At 37.2% G+C, this 21,315-nt stretch overlaps 1 protein-coding gene across 1 annotated transcript; it reads right to left on the bottom strand.

The window, feature by feature from the left end:
- Window positions 1-523: 523 nt before the first annotated feature.
- Window positions 524-14,010, bottom strand: RAB33B (RAB33B, member RAS oncogene family). Its single transcript, XM_036998609.2, has 2 exons — window positions 13,435-14,010; window positions 524-3,659 (listed from the first exon to the last, which is right to left on the bottom strand). Exons 1-2 carry the CDS (start codon window positions 13,681-13,683, stop codon window positions 3,219-3,221), a joined length of 690 nt encoding a protein of 229 aa, XP_036854504.1. The 5' UTR covers window positions 13,684-14,010; the 3' UTR covers window positions 524-3,218.
- Between the last annotated feature and the right edge of the window lie 7,305 nt (window positions 14,011-21,315).

Genomic DNA, 21,315 nt, shown 5'->3' on the forward strand with positions numbered 1-21,315 from the left:
TTTACTCTCTGAGTAAACTTTATGTACAACTTTATGTCTGAACATAAGAGTAACTTTTATGAGAGATAAACTGACCAGGAAAAGCAGTACCACCTTGAGGCCCCAAGTCGTAATTCACACTCTCCTCAAGGGCCTAATACAGTAACTTGAATGCAGAAATCTTACACCTGCACCATACTTCCTTCTTCTCTTTCCATACACTTTACAGTTATGCACTCAGCTTAATTCTTTTGCCTTCAAATCTGGAGATGTCAGCCACTTCTGTAGTACGAGCTGTTTGCACTGACGTGTTCTTAAAAGTTGGATTACCTAGCTGCACAGATGAAAAAACAACCCTATCAGTTACTTTTAATACTTTTTTTCTGAAAAGCTCTTCAACCCCAAATGTATTTCCAAATACATTTCCAGTGGGTTTTTGTTTGTTTCTATTTTATATTTCCTAGAAGTCAGGGGAAAGAAGACATTTTTTTATTCATTTTATATTCAACCTAGTAACCAAATAAAGGAAATAAAACACAATTACTTATGGCAAAGCTGGTTTATTGAACTTCATAAGGAAAAGGTTACAGTGACACTATTCCACAACAAAATTACTTAACTTCAGTTTAGATTTCAAGATGAAATGTATTACCCATATGTCAGTAAAGCATTGTCATTAATAGCTAACTAGATTTTGGATTAGCTTCCTTTGGTGTTCTCAAATTAAGACTTTTCCAAAACATATCTGATGTTTCCAACTAAGGGTCACAGTTAAAAGAAATTCACATGAGTTACAAAATATGCGATTTGTGCTTTAAAAATTAATAACTGGTTGTTTGATAAGTCACCATTCTGGAAGGGATTTCTCAACAGTCAATGAATTGTTTTATAAATATTTTGGGAAATATCTAAAAGCTGTACTCCTATTAAAGTATATGTTCTTTTTAAAATAAAAACATAGAAAAAAATTAAAACACTAAATCATTACAAATGAGATAACAAACATTTTTAAATTAATAAATATTAAAGTGAAAAAATAAGTCCTTTCACAGAACTGTAAAGGATACTAACTTCTTACAAAAAGAAACAAAGTTAAATTACTTTTTTTTTAAAGTCATTAATAGCACTGAAAAAACATAAATGTGCTTGGAAAGTCTGTAAGCTTTTTTCCCACACTTTAGAAAATGTTTTGAAAAGCAATAAACAGATTCCCATCTTTAAAAAGCTGTTACTCCATCACAATTCATAGTTATCATTGTTCTACTATAAAAAGTTACAAATCAACATTAATTTAGATAGTAAAATCATTTTTAATTCTAGCATAAGAAAAATGGATAAACCTTCCTAGACATAAAGTCAATTTGTTTTTCCTTAACTCTAATATATTTAAAACTGAATTATTTCCTATAATTATTACTTCCAGTTAGTTCATTTAATAGTATTATCTTGTTTTTATAATTAAATTATCCAGTTAGAACCACCATGATGATTAAGCAAAATTCCTAAACTAGATTAGAATCCATATTTATTGGTTTCCCACATTCTGAAAATGTTATAAGTAGAATCACATTTTGGCTTTAATTTCTTCTTCTACTATCAAGGGCAGTAATCTATCAGAATTAGTGAATGTGTACACTTCAGTTAAAGTTCATGGCTTACATTCCATTCGTGTAATAGTTTCATATGCAAGCTTACTATTTCCTATGTGCAAAGTTTTAAATTCAAAATAAAATTATTTAGGGTTAAAAAACTTTTTGAAATATTCTTTCCACAACTGAGGCATAGACATGATACTTCTCAATATCTATTTTTCATCCTGAGGAGGAATCGCTTGTTGTGACCATAAAATGTGCAAAGATTTTTTAAACTGATGTACTGTAACACAATATTATTAAAGAAATATATGCAGATTCATAGCAATTAAAGGATGTCCATGGAGCTATGATCCAAATGAAGTTGATTTGTTAATTCAGTCTTTAATCATTAAACAGACTGAGGATGGGGGACAGCAAGCAATAAACTATTCCAGATACAAAGCTAAAAGCTAAGAATAAGTCTCCTGTGGTAGCCAGCAACCATGTTTACCTATTTTCCCCCAAATTATGACTCCTCAAATGCTTTCAGTTAGTTTTTCACTGTTTAAAAATATCAAAATAAAATGTAAAGCACCTTCATATCATATCACTGCATGATATATCATTACATTTGTATTAAGATCTGACTTATTTTTGCATATTTTAATAGAACTTAAGAAAACTCAAATTACTCTTTTAAAATAACAATGACTTTTGTAAACCTGACTGATGTTGATTAGAAATATCAAGCATCTAGAATCATTGAAAAATTTGTTCTTTATGGACTGTGAACCAGAACTCTATGCTTTCTCTTCTCACTGGAGCTAAAGTCTTGGCTCCAAAATATACCAATAATAATGCAATTAAACACATTAAAAGTACAAATAAAGAACTCTAGTGAGAGGCAAATTCCAGTTTTTATCCTATTGCAAACACTTCCCATTAAAGGACATACCACTAAATATACCTTACAATTTTTTTCAATCCCAGGAAAACAGGACTGAGTAGCCACTCTTAAAATTCTATTGTGCTCGCATCTGAAGCCTCCTTCACTGGGCTCTCAATGGAAAGATGCTCTGATTGATCCTACTTCTGCTTCATTTTCAACCTCACCTGAAAACAACTTATTCCTTGTGTTGTCACAGTGACAAACTAAGTAGATACAAGATACAAATGTGATTTGTGGAGTATAACAACAAAGCAAAACTGAAGGAACATAACAGCAGCAGACTCACTCCAAGAAAGGATTAGTGGTTACCAAAGGGGAGGGGTGAGGAGAGGGTGGGTGGGGAAGGAGGGAGAAGGGGATTGAGGGGTATTATGTTTAGTACACATGGTGTAGGGGGGTCACGGGGAAGACAGTATAGCACAGATGGCAAATAGTGGATCTGTGGCATCTTACTACACTGATGAACAGTGACTGCAATGGGGTATGGGGGGGAACTCAATAATATGGGTGAATGTAGTAACCACATTGTTTTTTCATGTGAAACCTTCGTAAGAGTATATATCAATAATACCTTAAAAAAAAAGATACAAATGTGAGCATGACAATGATAAATAGCAAAGTGTCAGGATGATCCATTATACTTGAGATTAAATCTTACAACTTATCACTGTCATATTTCAAAAGTATTTCTTTACTGATATCATAAAGACTGTTATTTAGCACCAGCATGTCATTGCAGGCTTTGGTTCAGGCTTCAGGGTAATTCCATTACCAGGGGGTTGACTGAGCATTAATGGTTTGTGGCTTTTCAGTTTATGAGCCAAGGTCATAAATATAGCTTCCACATGGTCATTATCATTGGGGTTCTTAGCGGAGGTTTCAAACAAAGGCATACTGTGTGTGTCAGCAAATTTTTGTGCCAAGTCTGTAGGCACTTGAATGGCACTTCTCAAGTCACATTTATTTCCAACAAGAATCCGTGGTATATCAATGGCTAGCAAATGCTGCTTGCATTCTTCTATCCAAGATGGCAGGCTATGAAAACTAGCCATGTTGGTCATATCATACACAAAGACGACAGCATGTACATTTCTGTAGTAGTGCTGTACCATGCTCTTTCTGAAGCGTTCTTGTCCTGCTGTGTCCCATAACTGGATCTGAAAATAAAAAAACAAAAAGGGGAAAACTGAAATTTTCTTTTCCAGTTATACATATTGAAATTTGTAGTCACTTCGGAAGTGGTATTACTAGTTCTTCACTTATATCACTTTGTTCACTTCCATAATGACTTTACATTTCTATTTACGGGATCTAGACTTCATGATACTCATCTAGTTACCTCATAATTAATCCAAGTATCAGAACACATATTTGAATTTAGCATTTAAATTTCAATAAATCAAATTTGGATGAAACTATAACTCAAAAATTGATTAAAAAATGTTAAGAGAAAATATATCAGGTCTTAACAAATGTGTTAAGTGTCTAATTCCTGGAAATTTGCTTTCTGTGTGCCCTTTTCTACCTTTCAACAGTCTAATTTAGAAGAGTAAGGATAAGACAGATGTTATTAACAGTCACAAGGCTCTAGCCCCACAACCAACATATATACATACATTCTATGAAATCCAGGCCCCCTTGAGAACTTTAAAAGGGTACAGAATCACTTATCTATCCCAAATATCTCTACCAACAAAACTATTTCACTATCTCCTAGTTGAAATATGGGGGAATTGGGGAAAATGACATCTAAAGCCAAATACAAGTCATATGTTACGATTTTAACACACTGAATTATCCTGCCTTTAATTCCTAAAAAGCAGTTAAATGATGCAGATTTGTTTAGGTAACTTGTAACAGAAAGAAGTGTCTGGGAGCCTAAACTGGTAATATCTCATAGAGCAGTAAACAAGTAGAGGGAAATTGAGGGGATACTACATATATAACCCCAAAAGTCAGTAGGATGTAAGCTTAAGTGGTAGTATGGTAATTGCTCACTTATGACGTAATGAATAAATAAATTTCCAAAATGTGATTAAAGATGAAAATATTGATAACTCTTCCATACTAGGTCTGATTTTATCTTTTTTTCTTTAGTTCTTTTTAGTCCAAATTTCTCCATTTTCTTAATATTCTCCCTTTCTTCCTAATCAATATAAACCATATTTTGCTTCAGGCAGAAATATTTTACTATACAAAATTAATTTCTCAGGCTTTCTTGGAACTAGGGGAGGCCAAGTGACATAGTTCTGGCCAGTAATTTGAAAACTCTTCTCAGTGGGGGTTTCCAGGAAAACTACTGATTTGTGATTTTAAAAAAGAACATTTGGCATGTGTCTTTTGCACCACTCTCACCCTACCCTGTCTGCCTGGAATGGGATAAAATGCCTGGAGGTTAAATAGCCATCTTATGAGCATGAAGAAGAAACCCACACTAAGAATGGCAGAAGAATGGCTGAACAGAAGTCTAGCATAAACCCAGATTCTTGCTGACAGGGTACCATTAAACAGACTGCTACTTCTAGTCTCCTTCATTATATGAGAAAAATAAGACTTGATATGGTTGAATCATCACAGTTGAATTTTTATTACATATAGCTGAATTCCATCCTAAAATTATTTACCATGCACACTATTTAAAACCTTTACCCTTTACACTCATATTTACTCAGGAAATCACAAGGTTTTGACTTACTGCATTCCTAGAAACCACACCACAAAGTAAATCATTATAAAATACCAACTTGTGATGTAAGCAATAATAATTGGGAGATGGGTCATAAAGATTCAGTATCATATAAATCAGAAAAAAACAGTTGTCAGCAAAACAGACTAAGAACTACTAACATCTAAGACTATTTAAATCAACAAATATTTACTAAATACCTATTATGTGCCAGTAGGTTAGTGTTACACCTCTACACCTTAGCCTCATTAGTAAGAGTAAAATTTAATTTCAGACCCTATAAAATAAGCACTCATAGACTAGCTACACTGACTATGCAGAGATAAAGACATAATTCTCTAAAAATACAACTTTCCTATTTTAAAAAAATACAACATTTTACCCCAACTAACATATTGAGGAAACATTCAACATATGATTAAACATGCTTCAAACTGTAGATGTCAACACTTATTACAAAGCTACAATAATTAAGACTGTGTGCCACTGGCATAAGATGGGACATATAGATCAATGGAACAGAACTAAGAGCCCAGAAATAAATCTATACATACATCTGTGGTGAATTGATTTCAACAAGAGTGCCAAGACAATTCAGTAAGGGAAAGAACAGTCATTTCAACAAATGGTACTGGGACAACATGCAAAAAAATTAGGTTGGACCCCCTACCTCACACTATATACAAAAATATATTCAAAGTGGACAAAAGATCTAAATTTAAGAACCAAAAGTATAAAAGTTTTAGAAGAAAACATAGGGGTAAATATTTGTGACCTTGAATTAAGCAATGGTTTCTTAGCTATGACACCTAAAGCAACCTAAGACAAAATAGATTGAACTTCACCAAAATTAAAAATGTTTATATTTCAAAGAACATTATCAATAAAGTAAAAAGACAACTCACAGAATGGGAGAAAAATATCTGCAAATAATATATTTTATGGTGTCTTGTATCCAGAATATTTAAGAACTCTTACAACTCAATAATAAAAAAGCAACCCAAATAAAAAATTGGCTAAAGAACTGAACATACATTTCTCCAAAGAAAACACACAAATGGTCAATAAGTACATGAAGACAGTCAACATCATTAGCCATCAAAGAAATGTAAATTGAAACCACAATGAAATACCACTTTATACCTATTAGGATGGCCATAATTTTGAAAAGAAGAGAGAGAGAGACAATAACAAGTGTTGACAGACATGTGGAAAAAAACTGGAACCCTCATACATTGCTGGTGAGGATGTAAAATAGTGCAGTCACTTTAGAAAATAGTTTGGCAGTTCCTCAAGAAATATTAGTTAGCCATAAAAAGGAATGAAGTACTGATACATGCTACAACATGGATGAGCCTCTAAAATATGCTAAACCAAAGAGCCTGAGGTCAGATACCAAAAGTTGCATATTGTATGGCTCCATTTATGTGAACTACCTGAAATAGATAAATTCACAGAGACAGAACACAGATTGGTGGTTGCCAGGGGCTGGAGAAGGAGGAGAAATGATTAATAGGTGAAGGATATTATTTTGGAGTGATGGAAATATTTTGAAACTAGATAGAAGTCGTATTTGTACAACATTATGAATGTACTAAATGCCAATTAATTGTTCCCTTTAAAATAGTTACTTTTATGTTATTTGAATTTAACCTCAATAAGTTATTAGAAAAACAAAAACAAAACAGATGTTTGCCATATGACCTAGCAATTCCACTCCTTGGTATGTATATCCAAGAGAACTGAAAGATATGTTTTTGTGTGAAAGATATGTTCACATAAAACTTGTACACAAATGTAGATAGCAGCATTATTCTTAATAGCTAAACATTGGAAACAACCCAAATATTTATTAACTGATGAATGGATAAATAAAATGTCCATATAATGGAATATTATTCAGCCGTAAAAAATGAAGCACTACACATGCTTCAACATGGATAAATCTTGAAAACATTATGCTAAGTAAAAGAAGCCAGACGCCAAAAGCCCATATTGTAAGATTCTATGCATATGAAATGTCCAATACAAGAAAATCCATAGAGACAGGTAGTAAATTAGTGGTTGCCATGGTTTCAGGGAACAGGAAGAATAGGGAGCAACTGCTAATGGGTACAGAGCTTCTTTTGGGAGTGATGCGATGTTCCGGGATTAGATGATTATGGGGTACACAGCTATGAATATACTAAAAACAACGGAAATGTGTATTTTAAAAGGTAAATCTTGTATCACATGAGTTATATCTGTTTAAAAAAACACTCCAAACTGTATCTTTAACATCAGAAAAATATTTTGGGAATAATGTGGATGACCTAGTATAAAAATGTGGATGACCTATATAGAAGCTGTCCAAAGAAATTGGAGCTGATCTTTTCTCTTTTAATAACATTTCCTGTAGCTAGGGTATTCAAAAATTATTTCACTGGTGAAGAATTATTTATAATATTTTAAGCAAAGTACAAGTTAAAAAATAAACAAAACACATAAAAAGAAAATATGCCAAAATATTAATGGTTGTCTTTAAGGCAATTTTCCCATTTTTTTTTACTTTACTATGTTTTCCATAACAAACATGTATTTCTTATAAAACCAGACTTAAAAAAAATAATAATTATGCAGAATTTAGAACTGCCACAAAGAACTGTTGGAGACCTAAATAAATATAGGTAGTGATGATTAGGATGTCTGCCCCTAAAGAGAGCCATTTCTTTGTTTAGGATGGGGCTGACTCAACAAAACTCCTCCCATCAATCCTGCTCAAAACTCTTATGTTTTGTTTTGTTTTTACTTAATATAATGACAATTTTTATTTTTAAATGAGCAATGTTGTACACATTAGATTCTGTTTTATTAAGTCATTTTTGTGAATGTAAAAAGATGAGCTGGTGAAGTCTTTCTTTACTAATGTACATAGTAAACTCTATGTATTCTAACCATAGAATCAAGACTTCCAGGCAACAAGTATGAAATTATAACTCTTCATACTTTATTGATGAGCCATAGAAGTATATTAAGTTAATGAGGCATTTACAAAGGAATATTTAAAAGGAAGCTTCAAAATTTTGCTCACAAAATTGCTAAAGTAAGGGCACACTCGGGTGATAGCACAGTTATGTTGCCTACACCTTTCAGGTGTGCACAGACACCCAGATGAGGGCGAGGGGACAAGGGAAGGAGCAGGGGGAGACCAGACAAAGAAAGGGCAGGATGACAAATGAAAGCTGTCCAGCTGTAAAAAACACGAGAAAACTGACCAAATGAAGAAACCTTCACTGATCAGCTATCAAACTTCCTTTTCCACTGTTCTTCCAAAGAACACATTTTATTGTTTTTGCTTCCAAGTGGCCTTATAAAAGACCATCTGAAAACTATATAAGCACTTCTATTAACAACTTAAGTAGTCAACATCATTAACTAGTATTGGTAATATTCCAAAGAACTTTTTGTTTTTAGTATGCAGAGTAGAAAATATGGTGTCTGACACATACATGTGGATTCCAGATTTCCAGAGCAGCCAGCCCACTGATCTCCTTGCCCCATACATTCAATACATGTCCCCCTAGTATCACATAGAAACTGAGCTAGACACTGGAAGAAGTCTATGGAATAACCAGACAGAGATCCTTCCCTGAATAAGACTGAGTAAGATCTAACAAAGAGAGTAGACATCTATGACAGAAAATAAGGAAAACAACAGAGATCATTTAAAAAAGATCAGCTAAGGTGCTAAAGTGAGTTCATAGAAGAAAGGAATAGAATGGAGACAGGGTGGGAGATTTTTGATAGACACACTGAGTTGAATAAGGAAGAATTACAGGTGGTAAAATATGGAAAGGGGGAATAATCTCGTCAGACAGGAAATGCAAGACTAAAACAGTGATTAGCAAATAATTGGCTATACCATGAGATACTTGAAGGAGATTGATGAGAAAAATGTTAGAAAAGCAGTCTGGATCAGGTCTAGGGAAGGCCTACGTTAATTTAAAGATCTGGAGCTATAAAATATGAGAGAGAACTGCCCAGAGTATCTGAGGCAGGGGACACTAATCTCCCTAAAGCAACACTAATCTGGTATTTTGTCAACAATGTACAAAATAGATTAATTGAAGACTAGGGTAGGAGATGACGTTAGCTGCTACAACAGATCAGAGGGGTAAAAGGATTTGAACTAGGATTCTGAAGAACAGATAAATGAGAGAAGTTGTGCAGGCAGAAAACCTACTGCATTTTGGGAGCAAAGGAGAGGGATGAGGGCTTGAGGATGAGGAGGACACCTCTTCAGGACAACCGAGATGGCTTGTGGACAACAGTAGAGGCAGATTTGCCACAGAATATGAACTCACTTCACTAGAGGCAAAGGAGGAGTTACCCAAACAGCCATATCTAGAAAACAGTAGGAAATACAGAATGACAGATGAGAAGTCTGAGCCAAGCACAGATTTGGAAGTTTTTTCAAAGACGTGATAGTTGAAGTCAAGAACTAAAGGAGAGAATGTAGAGAGAAAAACAGGTCAAGGGGCAGACTGAGTCTCATTTCCTAAACTTGGACTTTCTACTGTGCATACAAAATGAAGTCCAGACTCTTTGTTCTTCACTTTTCACAAATGTTGCTACCAAACCTTCACATTCTTCTATCATATTAGAGCACCCTGCTGATGCTCCTTCGGCTCAGCCCTTCCTCTCGTGAAACTTCACCTAGCACTCCAAACAAGAATGATTCCTCCACGAACATCCAAACCAGGCACTTGGCACTCATTCATAGCCTGGTTTTGCTGGCCATCTTTTTAGGCATAAAAATTTTGCCCTACCTAGGTCAGCAAATCATCTATGCACTACATCAGGGTCAGGAAACATTTTCTGTAGAAGGGTCAGACTAGTAAATATTTTAGGCTTTGTAGACTTAAGGGTCTCTATCCCAACTACTCAACTCAGCCACTGTAGCATAAAAGCATGCACAGTATGTTTCAATATAACTTTACTATGGACAGTGGGATATGAATTTCATGCAGTTTTCACCTGTCATGAAATCATAGTCTTTTGATTTTTTTCCCAACCATTTAAAGAAAAAATCATTCTTAGTTTGGAGTCCATATAAAAACAGGCAGTAGGCTCTATTTGGCCCTCAAGCATGGTTTGCTAACCCCTGCAATGCATCATTCTTTGCAACTAAAATGTCTTCTTTCCTGCAAGTACTCATTAAATATTTGATTTTACCAGTAGGGGGAGAGATCCTGATTATTGTCCTTTAGTTAATATTAACACTTCATGTTTAACATGGCAAAATGTCATACCTCTACAAATGAGCTATCCCAACATTCAAATAGAAACTGCTGACCCCTAAAGAGAAGATGGAATAAATGTGACACTAAGCTTTAATGATTCTGTTAATGTCTGCCATTGTAAAATGAATGTATGAAAGGAATATGGCTGGTTATGATGAGAATACACACACAAGGAAGTAATATAAGGATTAGAGTTGTGAGTCTCAATTTAAAAATCAAATGTATTTTAATTTAAGGAAATAATTTTATAATTTTGTTCAACTTTCAAAATTTTGCCAACAAGATATTCCTCTTTCAACAATACACATATACTACTTAGGAACAGACTAAAAAGTATAAATTTCATAAAACATTTTAACTGATTAACTGCTGTAATATAAGCCCTGAAAAATTTCCAGTCCACAATGAAACACATTTAATATCTCATTTTTATTGAACAAATAAAAATAACATCTAGAATGTCATTCTATTAGTAGAGTACTATAGAGCTTTACAACCTTCACTTTAAGATGAAAATTAAAAGAAGTGTCAGTTTGTATTAGGCTCATAATTTTCCAAAGAGAAAATATGAACATGGTATGACCATTTCAGCAGCACTTAAAATGTATTAAAAGTTAACAAGAAAGAAGCAGAAGTAGCATATGAAATAAAACTCTTCTATATCACTTCAGGTGTTTTAAGAAACTAAAAAATGAAGTTTTCATAAAATGTCCAATATAGCCATATCTTTCTCTACTACAGAAATCTCAGAACATTTCTGTAGTTTTTCAACTATAGTAAAAAATCTCTCAAGTGTTACAACTGGAGGTATGAGACAATGGCTAAGGCCCTTAGAAAGAAAAAGAAATTCAGTGCCCAGGTCCCTACCAACAAAACAAGTTAGGCTAAAGGTCAGGAATAATCCCCCCAAAAATGTTTTCTCCTTACTCCTCTCAACCAGAACTATCAACTCTGTACTCTCAGATTCATCACACTGAGGTTCTGGTTTACTTATCACTGTCAGCAGTTATCCCAGTAGTTAAGCATCTGACTTTATACACTGGACATGTTTTATACTTTTGCAATACAAGTATCTCTTGAACTTGCACCCGATTCATTTGTGATCTTAAAATATAAATGGCACCCCAGAAACAGGTAAAGGGCCATCAAATCTCAACTTTTCCCTTGCTTATTTTTTATTACCCTGCCCCCATTTGGGGGGAATTCCTCTGCCTTTCAGCTGTCTGCCTATGTCCCACTTTATCTCTGCTTCTGAAAACTGATGGTGCTAAACATGAATAATGATGTTAAGCCACTGGGGAAGAAGAACCTCTTTAAGAGTACAAACTATGAACCAGGTGTTTCATATATGTTCTCATCTATTACAGCCTGATATGGTATTATTATCCCAACTTCTCAGAAAAGAAAATTGACTCTGAAAGATTAAGGAACCTGCCAAAGCATTAACCAATGACCCTGGTTTGCCTGAGACTGAGGGGTTTCCTGGGATGTGGAACTTCCAGTTTTAAGAGGTTCAGGCAACGCTGGCCACCCTTCTAAGGACACAGAGCCCATCTTCACCCTTTCATAGGTTCAGATTTGGGCCAGGTCAGCTGGGCTTGAAAACCCATGCACCTTTTTCCAAGACTCCTGCTTCTCCCAAACCAAACTCCTAAACCGCAGAAGCCCCAGTGTCTTCCTCACACACAGGCTTCTGGGGCTAACTTAATCCTGATGAAAAATATTCAGACTGTTATTCTGTTCCTCTGTAATGTATACAAAATCTCTATAATACAAATCTTAACTCCCTAATACAGTACACCCAAAGGGCCAGCACCAGCAGCTTGTATGGGACAATGCAAAATTAAGGTGAAACTAAAATGCAAAAGGGCCTATAGAGGAATGACTTCTTTCCAACCCTACTTCTCCTTTACTGTAATATTTAAATCCCTTTGGGGGGGGGGTGTTGGGCAGATAGAGAACTAAAAAAATTAATTGTTCTTGCCTCACAGATGTAAGGGTAGGAATGGAGCAGTGTATTTTTCCCCACAGGGGACTGAGGTAAAAATGGACATCCTAATTAAAGCAAAGAAGTAAATGCAATGTAGGGAAGGCAGAGCAGTTCTTAGGATTCACATGTTTTAAAGGGGTGGTATCAGCAGATGGCTGAGGAGTTAGTGCAGGCTTGGAATGAAGAAGGGTGTCTAATGAGATCAGGAGGCCTCAGCCTTGTCACTGTTCCCCATTCTCCAATGCTCCAATGAAGCCTTCAGAACTCATCTTGGCCTTGGGCATACTACTTTCTCCACTCTTACTGTGTTGTTCCTAGTCTCTGGAGCCACCAGTTAATTAAGGAAGAACTGAGAGAGGGTGGCACCAAGAATGTGCCTCTGGCAACCCAAGTAGGTACTATCATGTATAGAATGTTTCTGCAAGAAAACAGACTTTTCTTAACTCATACAAAAGTGTATGTAACACAATTCCCATACCTAAGTACTTCCTCAAAGCCTTCCTCCTCAACAATACTGAGGGCAGTAGTCAGATGACCTTAATAAATATTTATTAAATGAATTTTCCATGCTTAAGAGATTTCACTGTTTCCTCCTTCCGTCTCATTTCATTGACTCCCAGCATATAAGACACTGCCGGTGAGTAAGTGGATATTGCCTACACTCTTGCCACTTTAAGTGTGGTCTACGGACAGTATGCATCTAGAGCACCTGGTACTTTACCAAATCAGAATTGGCATTTAAAAAAAAAAAAGATCCTGGGGCAAATCGCATGACATTAAGGTTTGAGAAGCACTACCTTATTAGTTTGCTATACACAAATCCTTCCAATTCCCAACTCCAATCTCCCCATCAGCGTGAGTGAGAAATGATGGAGCGCACACCTAGCACAGGGCCAACGATTAAACCACGTGGGGTGTGAATCACTATCATCCCGGGGTGTCTTTCCTCCCTGAACAGGTCCCCATTCGCTCACCTTGATGCGCTCCCCATCAATCTCCACCGCCCGTTCTCGGAAATCCACCCCGATGGTAGCCTCGGTGCGGTCGGGGAAGCGGCCAGCGCAGAAGCGGTAGGTCAGGCATGTCTTGCCCACATTGGAGTCGCCGATCACGATTATCTTGAAGATGCGGGAGCGAGCCGGAGGCAGAAACACTGAAGCCCCTGACACCGCACCGCTGGACGAAAAGCTTGCCTCCAGCGACGACTCCATCTCCGAAGCCATTCTCCTGACCCGCCCCAACAAGCGGAGGGCAGGAGACACAGAAACGCTGGGGGATTACGCCACCGCGAGCGAGCGCGCCCTGCTCGCCAGCCCGCTGCGCAACGTCCCGGAGCCACCGCCCAGCGGGCCGGCAGAGCGCGTGCGCACCTTGCGCCCCCGCGCGCGCAGGTGTGGCGTCCCCAGCCAGGCCTTCTGGGTCTTTCCGCTGGCCCGCGGCCCCACCCCGCACGTCTCTCTACCTGGGAAGGTGCGGAACCCGTCGGAGCTTGACGGCGGCGCAGAAGGTCAGTCTGCCCAGCGGCCAAGCAGAACTACCCAGGCCCCGCACCCTTGCCGGCCCGGCCCCGCCACGTCCGGGGCTCCCGCCCTCCGGAGGAAGCCGCGCAATCACTCTGGGGGCGGGGAGAGAAAGATAGCCGAAAGAAAGGAGGTACCAACCGGCACCTTCTCGCGAGAGGGCCGGAGAGTCTCCGGAGGGTGGGGCGTGTGCTTGGGGAGGCTGGGGAAGGCCGTCTGAAGTTCCGGACCCACGGTGGGGCCTCCGCCGATTTGGCGGCGAAGGCGGGTCCCCATGGCTCGTAACTGGCGGCTGCCAAGTGGGCTGCGCTCCCTTCCTGCTTCCTCCAGCCTCTCCGGATCTCGGGAACTGGGACAGTGGCGCGAGGGCTGGCGCGGGTGGGGCCGCGGAGCGGCGTGGGAAGCGTCTGTAGGCAAGCTCGGGGTCCCGCAGAGCTCTGTCAGCCTTCGGCCCCGGCAGGCACAGGGGCGTCGGCGAGCCGGCGGGGGTACCAGGCCGCCACGGCCGCCGCACAGAGAATCCTTTAGGCGCTCGCTAGGTCCTGTGAGGATGTCCGCGGGACTCTGGTTTCCAGGGCTTATTTGGCTAATAGCCCTGGCCCAAGAAGAACAGATCACATGTGGGGCCCTCCGGGGGGCCTTGAACCCAGGAGGTGTTACTAGACAGTCAGTCTCCCTGGTGAGAATAAAACTGATTATGCCCTAGTTATGTTTCAGTGCCTGGGTGCCGATGATGTAGCCGTTAAATATTAGCTCACACGAACTTATCAGGAAAATACTACAAGACAAGACCGCCCAAACTAAAAAAAAATCTTCACTGGATTACCGTGAATGCTTCAGAGGAAACCTACCACACATTTAAGTCACACAAAAGGTCCAACATGTACAAATATATTGCTTCTTGTGAAATGTTTTGTTTTACAATGACAAGGCTCCCCGCCCCCCGCCAACCGCTCACCCCACCCCGTTTGAGCAAATAGGCCGTTTGGAGAGTCAAAAGACTGAAGAAGAGGACCTGCCAGGCCTTCAATAGAGTGAGAGGCACAACAAAGCACTAAAAGTTCTGGGAAAGGAGATGAACTGTTTATTCTTTTAGGTAAATTGAAAATGTTAGAACAAATTAGTGGTAGAATATGAGCATGCCCAAGAGTTAATAGGAATTTGCAAAAGCCTTAATATGTAACAATTTCTGTTGCAATTGAAAAACTATATAGTCAATAATATACCAAGTTATGTTAGCTAGGAAGAAAAAAGTTTCTCACCTGATTGAATGTGTATATCAATGATCTTTAACTGTTTCCTGCTATAGAAACTAGAAAATTCTGTTTATCTGTGAGGTTATTTCCATGAAAATTAATCACAATCGTCCCAGAAACTACTGAAGAACCTTGGAATATATTCCTCTAATTTACCTATCCCATTTAAAGGAAAGAATCCTAAGATTTAGAACAAAAAAGCAGTTTAAGAATTCAAGCATAGATAATCAGGTAATTTCAAAAGATGGTGAAAAAAGCATCAATATCTTTGCACTCTAAGACCCTTGCTTGCTCTTCGTTTGTTGTGGGCCTTTTGGTTTAACTCTTAATGAAATGCCTCAGAAATTATCTTGTCTATTTATCCAAATGCTATTCATATTTCACGTCATAGCTCCAAAGTCTCATCTCTGTGAAGCTTTTCCTGTTACTTCAGCTCAGAAGGCTAAGTCTAATATACTTTTTGGAGTAGTGTTCATGAGGTCTTTGAATACTGTTGTCACTGTTTAAGTTTGTTAACCTTAAAGATAAAACTGTCAGTTATCTTACCAGCAAAAATGGATTTATTCTGGAATAGCAGAGAATTGTAATCAGGACATGCAAGCTACAGAAGAGAGATAAGCAAATCCAGAGAACAAAGCAGAGGGATCCTATTCTATAGAGGGAAAGGGCCAAGTTGGGAGGGCTGCTCTAAGCAAAACGTCCATCGAAGCTAACTGGGAGTTCCACATATGGCTTCTCATTGACTGAGCTGACAGTCTCTCATTGGCTGGGCTGTTGCTGAGGGAGGCAGAAACTCTCTTTCCTCCTGTTGGGTAGTAAAATAGCTAAGTGGTATGACTTGTAAGGTGTCTGTCCCTTCCGGTTGGGTCTGAAATTAAAGCGACGTGGGCATGAGAGCGTCCCCTGCTGGCAGACCCCTTGCCATGTCAGTGAGGTTTCCCTTCTTAATTTTCAGTTTTATAATTATGTGTTCTATCCTACCAACTCTTGACTACTGACTGTAAGTTCACTGTTATTCAGCATAAGATGAATAAATTAGTGAAGTAATAAATTTCTTGTGTTAAGAATTGTCCATTTGAACTATTTACCATTTATATGGTAATAGTATCCTATTACAATTCAGCACTGCTCAAAATGGAGAAATCACATAGACACTTGACATTGTTACAAGAAGTTCTGTATTTTCAGCTTGCAGTTTGAGAGATGACCTCTGTGTCTGAAGTGCATGTCACTCTTCCTAAGTGAATAACCCCAAAACCTCCAGGTTTGGTACTTGAAGGAAATTCTACTATTGGAAAGAGCAGATGGATTATGCAGCCTTATTTTCTGAGAATTCATTTTGTCCTTGAAGTTCTTCACTACTTGCTGTCACTACACTTGGCCTCAAAGTACAAGCATGTAATCCTTTCCTTAGTATTTTACTACACTGCTGAGGGGAGACTGCATTTGGATCTGTTAGCAGTACAATGTGAAGTGGAACAGTATAAATGGTTAAGGGTATTGGAGTATTTGTTAAGGTACTTTTCTAATAGAAAAGCAATGGGTATTTAAAAAAATAACATAAGGGTAATCTTATCTTATGTACAAAATGTAATCACTTATTTTTAGCTTTGTTTGCTACAAAGATGCCAATTCCCTGTGGCAGAGGACATTATTTAACTGGCCTTATCAAGGAATAGCACTTAGACAACTTCACTCTTTTAAGTTCAGGCCTTTGCACAGAGAACAAAGGAGTGTTCCCTTGCTTGCTTACACAATATTGTCTCAACCTTGGCACTGTTGACATTCTGTGCTGGTAATTCTTTGTTGTGGGCAGCCATCCCATGCATTGTAGGATGCTTAGCAGCATCCCTGCCTTCTACCTACTATGTGCCAGTAGTATTCCACCCCCATTGTAACAGTCTCTAGACATTGCCAAATGCCCCAAAGGGTAGGGGTGGGAGTAGGGTAAAATTGTGCTCTCCTCTCCTCTCTCACTGAGAACCACTGGACCTATACAAGGGCTCTTCTAATAATTCTGCTTTCCTGTCCATCCCATTTGATAGTAGGAATCATCTTTCCCCTGAAGACAGAACACTAATTCCCCAGAGAAGTATAGCATTGGCCTTGTTGGCCTCTGCCAAATTACCATGTCACTGTGTTTAACAGTAACCCCCAAATACCATAGAAGAGATATTAAAGTATAAAGACTTCAATTTTAGTGCCTGAACAATAAATTACCATCATCATTTTATAGGTTAGCTTACTGAGTTTTAGAATTCTTCAAATTATATCTTTATAAGTAGAGTCACTGAGGATTTATGGAATTTTAACTATGTTCTCAGTACTGTGTTAGTGGTTGGGGCAGAGGAGTAGATAAAAAATGTGATTCTAGCCCATGAGGAACTTGTAATCTAGCTGCAGAATCAAGTAACACTGAACTATCATTGAATTACACAGGTCATATTTTACTCTGAAGGTGCATGGGCCTAGACTTCAAGGAATTCTAGACGTGTTCAAGTATGAAGGCAGACTGGGAGCTAATTTGGAAACCCATGTAGTGAACAATAAAATAAAGATGAGTGTGCCTGTAGAAGTGTCATTCTATGTAATAAACCCAACTTGTGAATAAGCAAGACTTAAAAATGTTTGATGTTATGTGAAAAGTGCAGTCATGTGGCCTCTGTTGTTTCTTCTTCTTTATCTCATTCTTTTTCCCTCCTCACCGTTAGAATGTTGGATTATATAGCATTCTCAGTATTTGAGACAGACAATAATTTTGAAGAGGATCTCAATAACAGATTTATGAGCTTTAACAGATATATTAAACTTTCTAACTTGCAGATAGAGAAGGCACTTTTTAAATATCCACAAGACATTTCAAACATTGATTTTTAAAATAACTACACATGGGCTTCTGGTTTCCAGACAGCCTACTCTCCCCTTCTTGACAGTGTACTTTCACTTTGCCTATAAACTCCTGCCCCTCAAGACTGTCAAAATAAATAAATACACATGAAAATCCAATTTTAAGTTATACTCTCTGATAGTAGAACAATAAAAACATAAGTTTTTTTTGTGTGTGTATTGTATGTTTTGTTTGTTTAGCAAAAAGATTTAGTAAAAAGGAAATTCATCTACTTGGAAACTAAAATGAAAATCTCTCAAATATGGTTCCAAGAGAAAAATCACAAGCACAGTTGGAGATTTACAGCTATTTAGGAATTAATGACAATGAGGACAAAAAAAAGAATCAAGGATCCAGCCAAAGTAGTATAGGAAAAGCACAGCTCATATATTTTAATATTAATCACTATCGAGTGAATAAAAATATACCCCATGGTCTACCTAACAGCTGATACTTACATAGTACTTAATATATGTCATACACTGTTGTAAAGTTTTATAAAAATTAATTTAATCTTCACAATAAACCTATGAGGTAGGTAATATTCTCCCCTTTTTATAGATAACCTGAGGCTCAGAAAGGTTAAATGTCTTGCTCAAGTTCACTCACCTAATAAGTGATTAAGGCAAGATTCAAACTCAGTCTTTTGACCATTACATTATACTACCTCTTAAGTGAGAAAAATAAAGTTTTAAGGAAAAGCAGATGAAAAAGTTAATAAAGAGAAAAGTAGAAAGCAGTGAATTAAATCCAGAAATACAAAACATCAAAAAAGGAAAGAGCTGATTATTTGAAATAATAAAATAAATATGGCAAAATAAAAAGATTTTTAAACAGGAGAAAAATATTAGGATTGAAAAAGGGAAATAAACTCAGGTACAAAGGAAGTTTTAAATATAAGAGTATACTTTAATACATGTATAAGTCCATGTATTCATGAAAATATCGAGTAGCTAGCAGATGACAGGCAGGCACTATATGAGTTCCTAAGAACACTGTGGTTAGAAAAAAGACCTAATTTATGGAATTTGACAAAATATCAGAGAAGAAAGCATTTACTTTTAGATTTCCAGACATCTTGAGTCTTTTTCTGACTGCTAAGATGAACACATATATGTTGATATTCCACAAGGTCAGGCAAAGATCAACTACCAAGAACAACCAGGAAGTTGTAACTTGAAAAATTCCAGGAGCCCATTTGGACTGGAAGACATATTAGTTTCTACCAGCCAGAGTAAAGATCTCACTGAACACCCAGGCAATCCAATAGAGACATCAGAAGGCTCTTGCTTTAGTAGTAGGGCTGACTCAACCTAGATTGAAGGCTACTCCAGATTTGCCCTAACAAATGTTTAAAAACAAGCCTTGAAAGGATCAAGGTAACCCACAAGTAATAACTGCCTGCCAAAACAAGACTCAGCACTCTAAATAAAAAACAAACGCATACACAGAATCAAGATAATCAGCAATGTCATGTTCACAGTGACCAGTACATAAGAAAAAATTACTAGATATGTGAAGCTTCAGCAAAATGTGATCCATAACCAAAAGTCATTTAAGAGAAACAGAACCAGAGATAACTGAGATCAAAGAATTAACAAAAAGGACAGTTTATAAAGCTATTATGAAAGAAAGAAGAAAGAAAGAGAGAGAGAGAGAGGGAGGGAGGGAGGGAAAGAAGAGAAAGAAAGAAAAAAGAGAGAAAGAATGAAAGAAGAAAGAAAGAAAGAAAGAAAGAAAGAAAGAAAGAAAGAAAGAAAGAAAGAAAGAAAGAAAGAAAGAAAGAAAAAAAGAAAGAAAGAAAGAAAAAGAAAGAAAGAAAAAGAAAGAAGAAAGAGAAAAAGAAAGAAAAAGAGAAAGAAAGAAAGAAGAAAGAAAGAAAGAAAGAAAGAAAGAAAGAAGAAAGAAAGAAAGAAAGAAAGAAAGAAAGAAAGAAAAAGAAAGAAAGAAAGAAAGAGAAAGAAAGAAAGAAAGAAAGAAAGAAAGAAAGAAAGAAGGAAGGAAGGAAGGAAGGAAGGAAGGAAGGAAGGAAGGAAGAAAGAAGAAAGGAAGGAAGGAAGGAAGGAAGGAAGGAAGGAAGGAAAAGAGAAAGAAAGAAAGAAAGAAAGAAAGAAAGAAAGAAAGAAAGAAAGAAAGAAAGAAAGAGAAAGAAAGAAAGAAAGAAAGAAAGAAAGAAAGAAAGAAAGAAAGAAAGAAAGAAAGAAGAGAAAAAGGGAAGGAAGGAAGGAAGAAAGGAAAAAAGGAAGGGGCATCCAGATTTGTCAGGAAGAAATTAAACTGTCACTGTTTGCAGATGACATGATATTGTTAATAAAAACTCTAAAATATCCACACCAAAACTACTAGATCTAATATATGAACTCAGCAAAGTTGCAGGATACAAAATTAATACACAGAAATCTGTGGAATTCCTATACACTAACAATGAATTAGCAGAAAGAGAAATCAGGAAAACAGTTCCATTCACTGTTGCATCAAAAGAATAAAATACCTAGTAATAAACCTAACCAAGGAAGTGAAAGACCTATACTCTGAAAACTATAAGACACTCATGAGAGAAATTAAGATACCAATAAATGGAAACTCATGGATAGGAACAATGAATATTGTCAAATGGCCATCCTGCCTAAAGCAATTTACAGATTCAATGCAATTCCTATCAAAATACCAACAGCATTCTTCAATGAACTAGATCAAATCATTCTAAAATTCATATGGAATGACGAAAGACCCTGAATAGCCAAAGCAATCCTGAGAATGAAGAATAGAGCTGGGAGGATTATGTTCCCAAACTTCAAGCTCTACTACAAAGTCACAGTAGTCAAGCCAATTTGGTACTGGCACAAGAACAGAAGAATAGACCAGTGGAACAGAATAGAGGGCCCAGATATAAACCCAAACATATATGGTCAATTAATATATGACAAAGGACCCACACCAAAGAGTCTGGGGAAATGACAGACTCTTCAAAACTGATGTTGGCAAAACTGGACAGCTCCATGCAAACAAATGAAACTCGATTATTGTTTAACCCCATACACAAAAGTAAACCTGAAATGGATAAAAGACCTGAATGCAAGTCATGAAACCATAAAACTATTAGAAAAACTTAGGCAAAAATCTCCTGAATATAAACATGAGCAGCTTCTTCCTGAATGTATCTCCTTGGGCAAGGGAAACAGAAGCAAAAAT

This window comes from Manis javanica, chromosome 5 (assembly GCF_040802235.1).
Source record: "Manis javanica isolate MJ-LG chromosome 5, MJ_LKY, whole genome shotgun sequence".
NCBI lineage: Eukaryota > Metazoa > Chordata > Mammalia > Pholidota > Manidae > Manis > Manis javanica.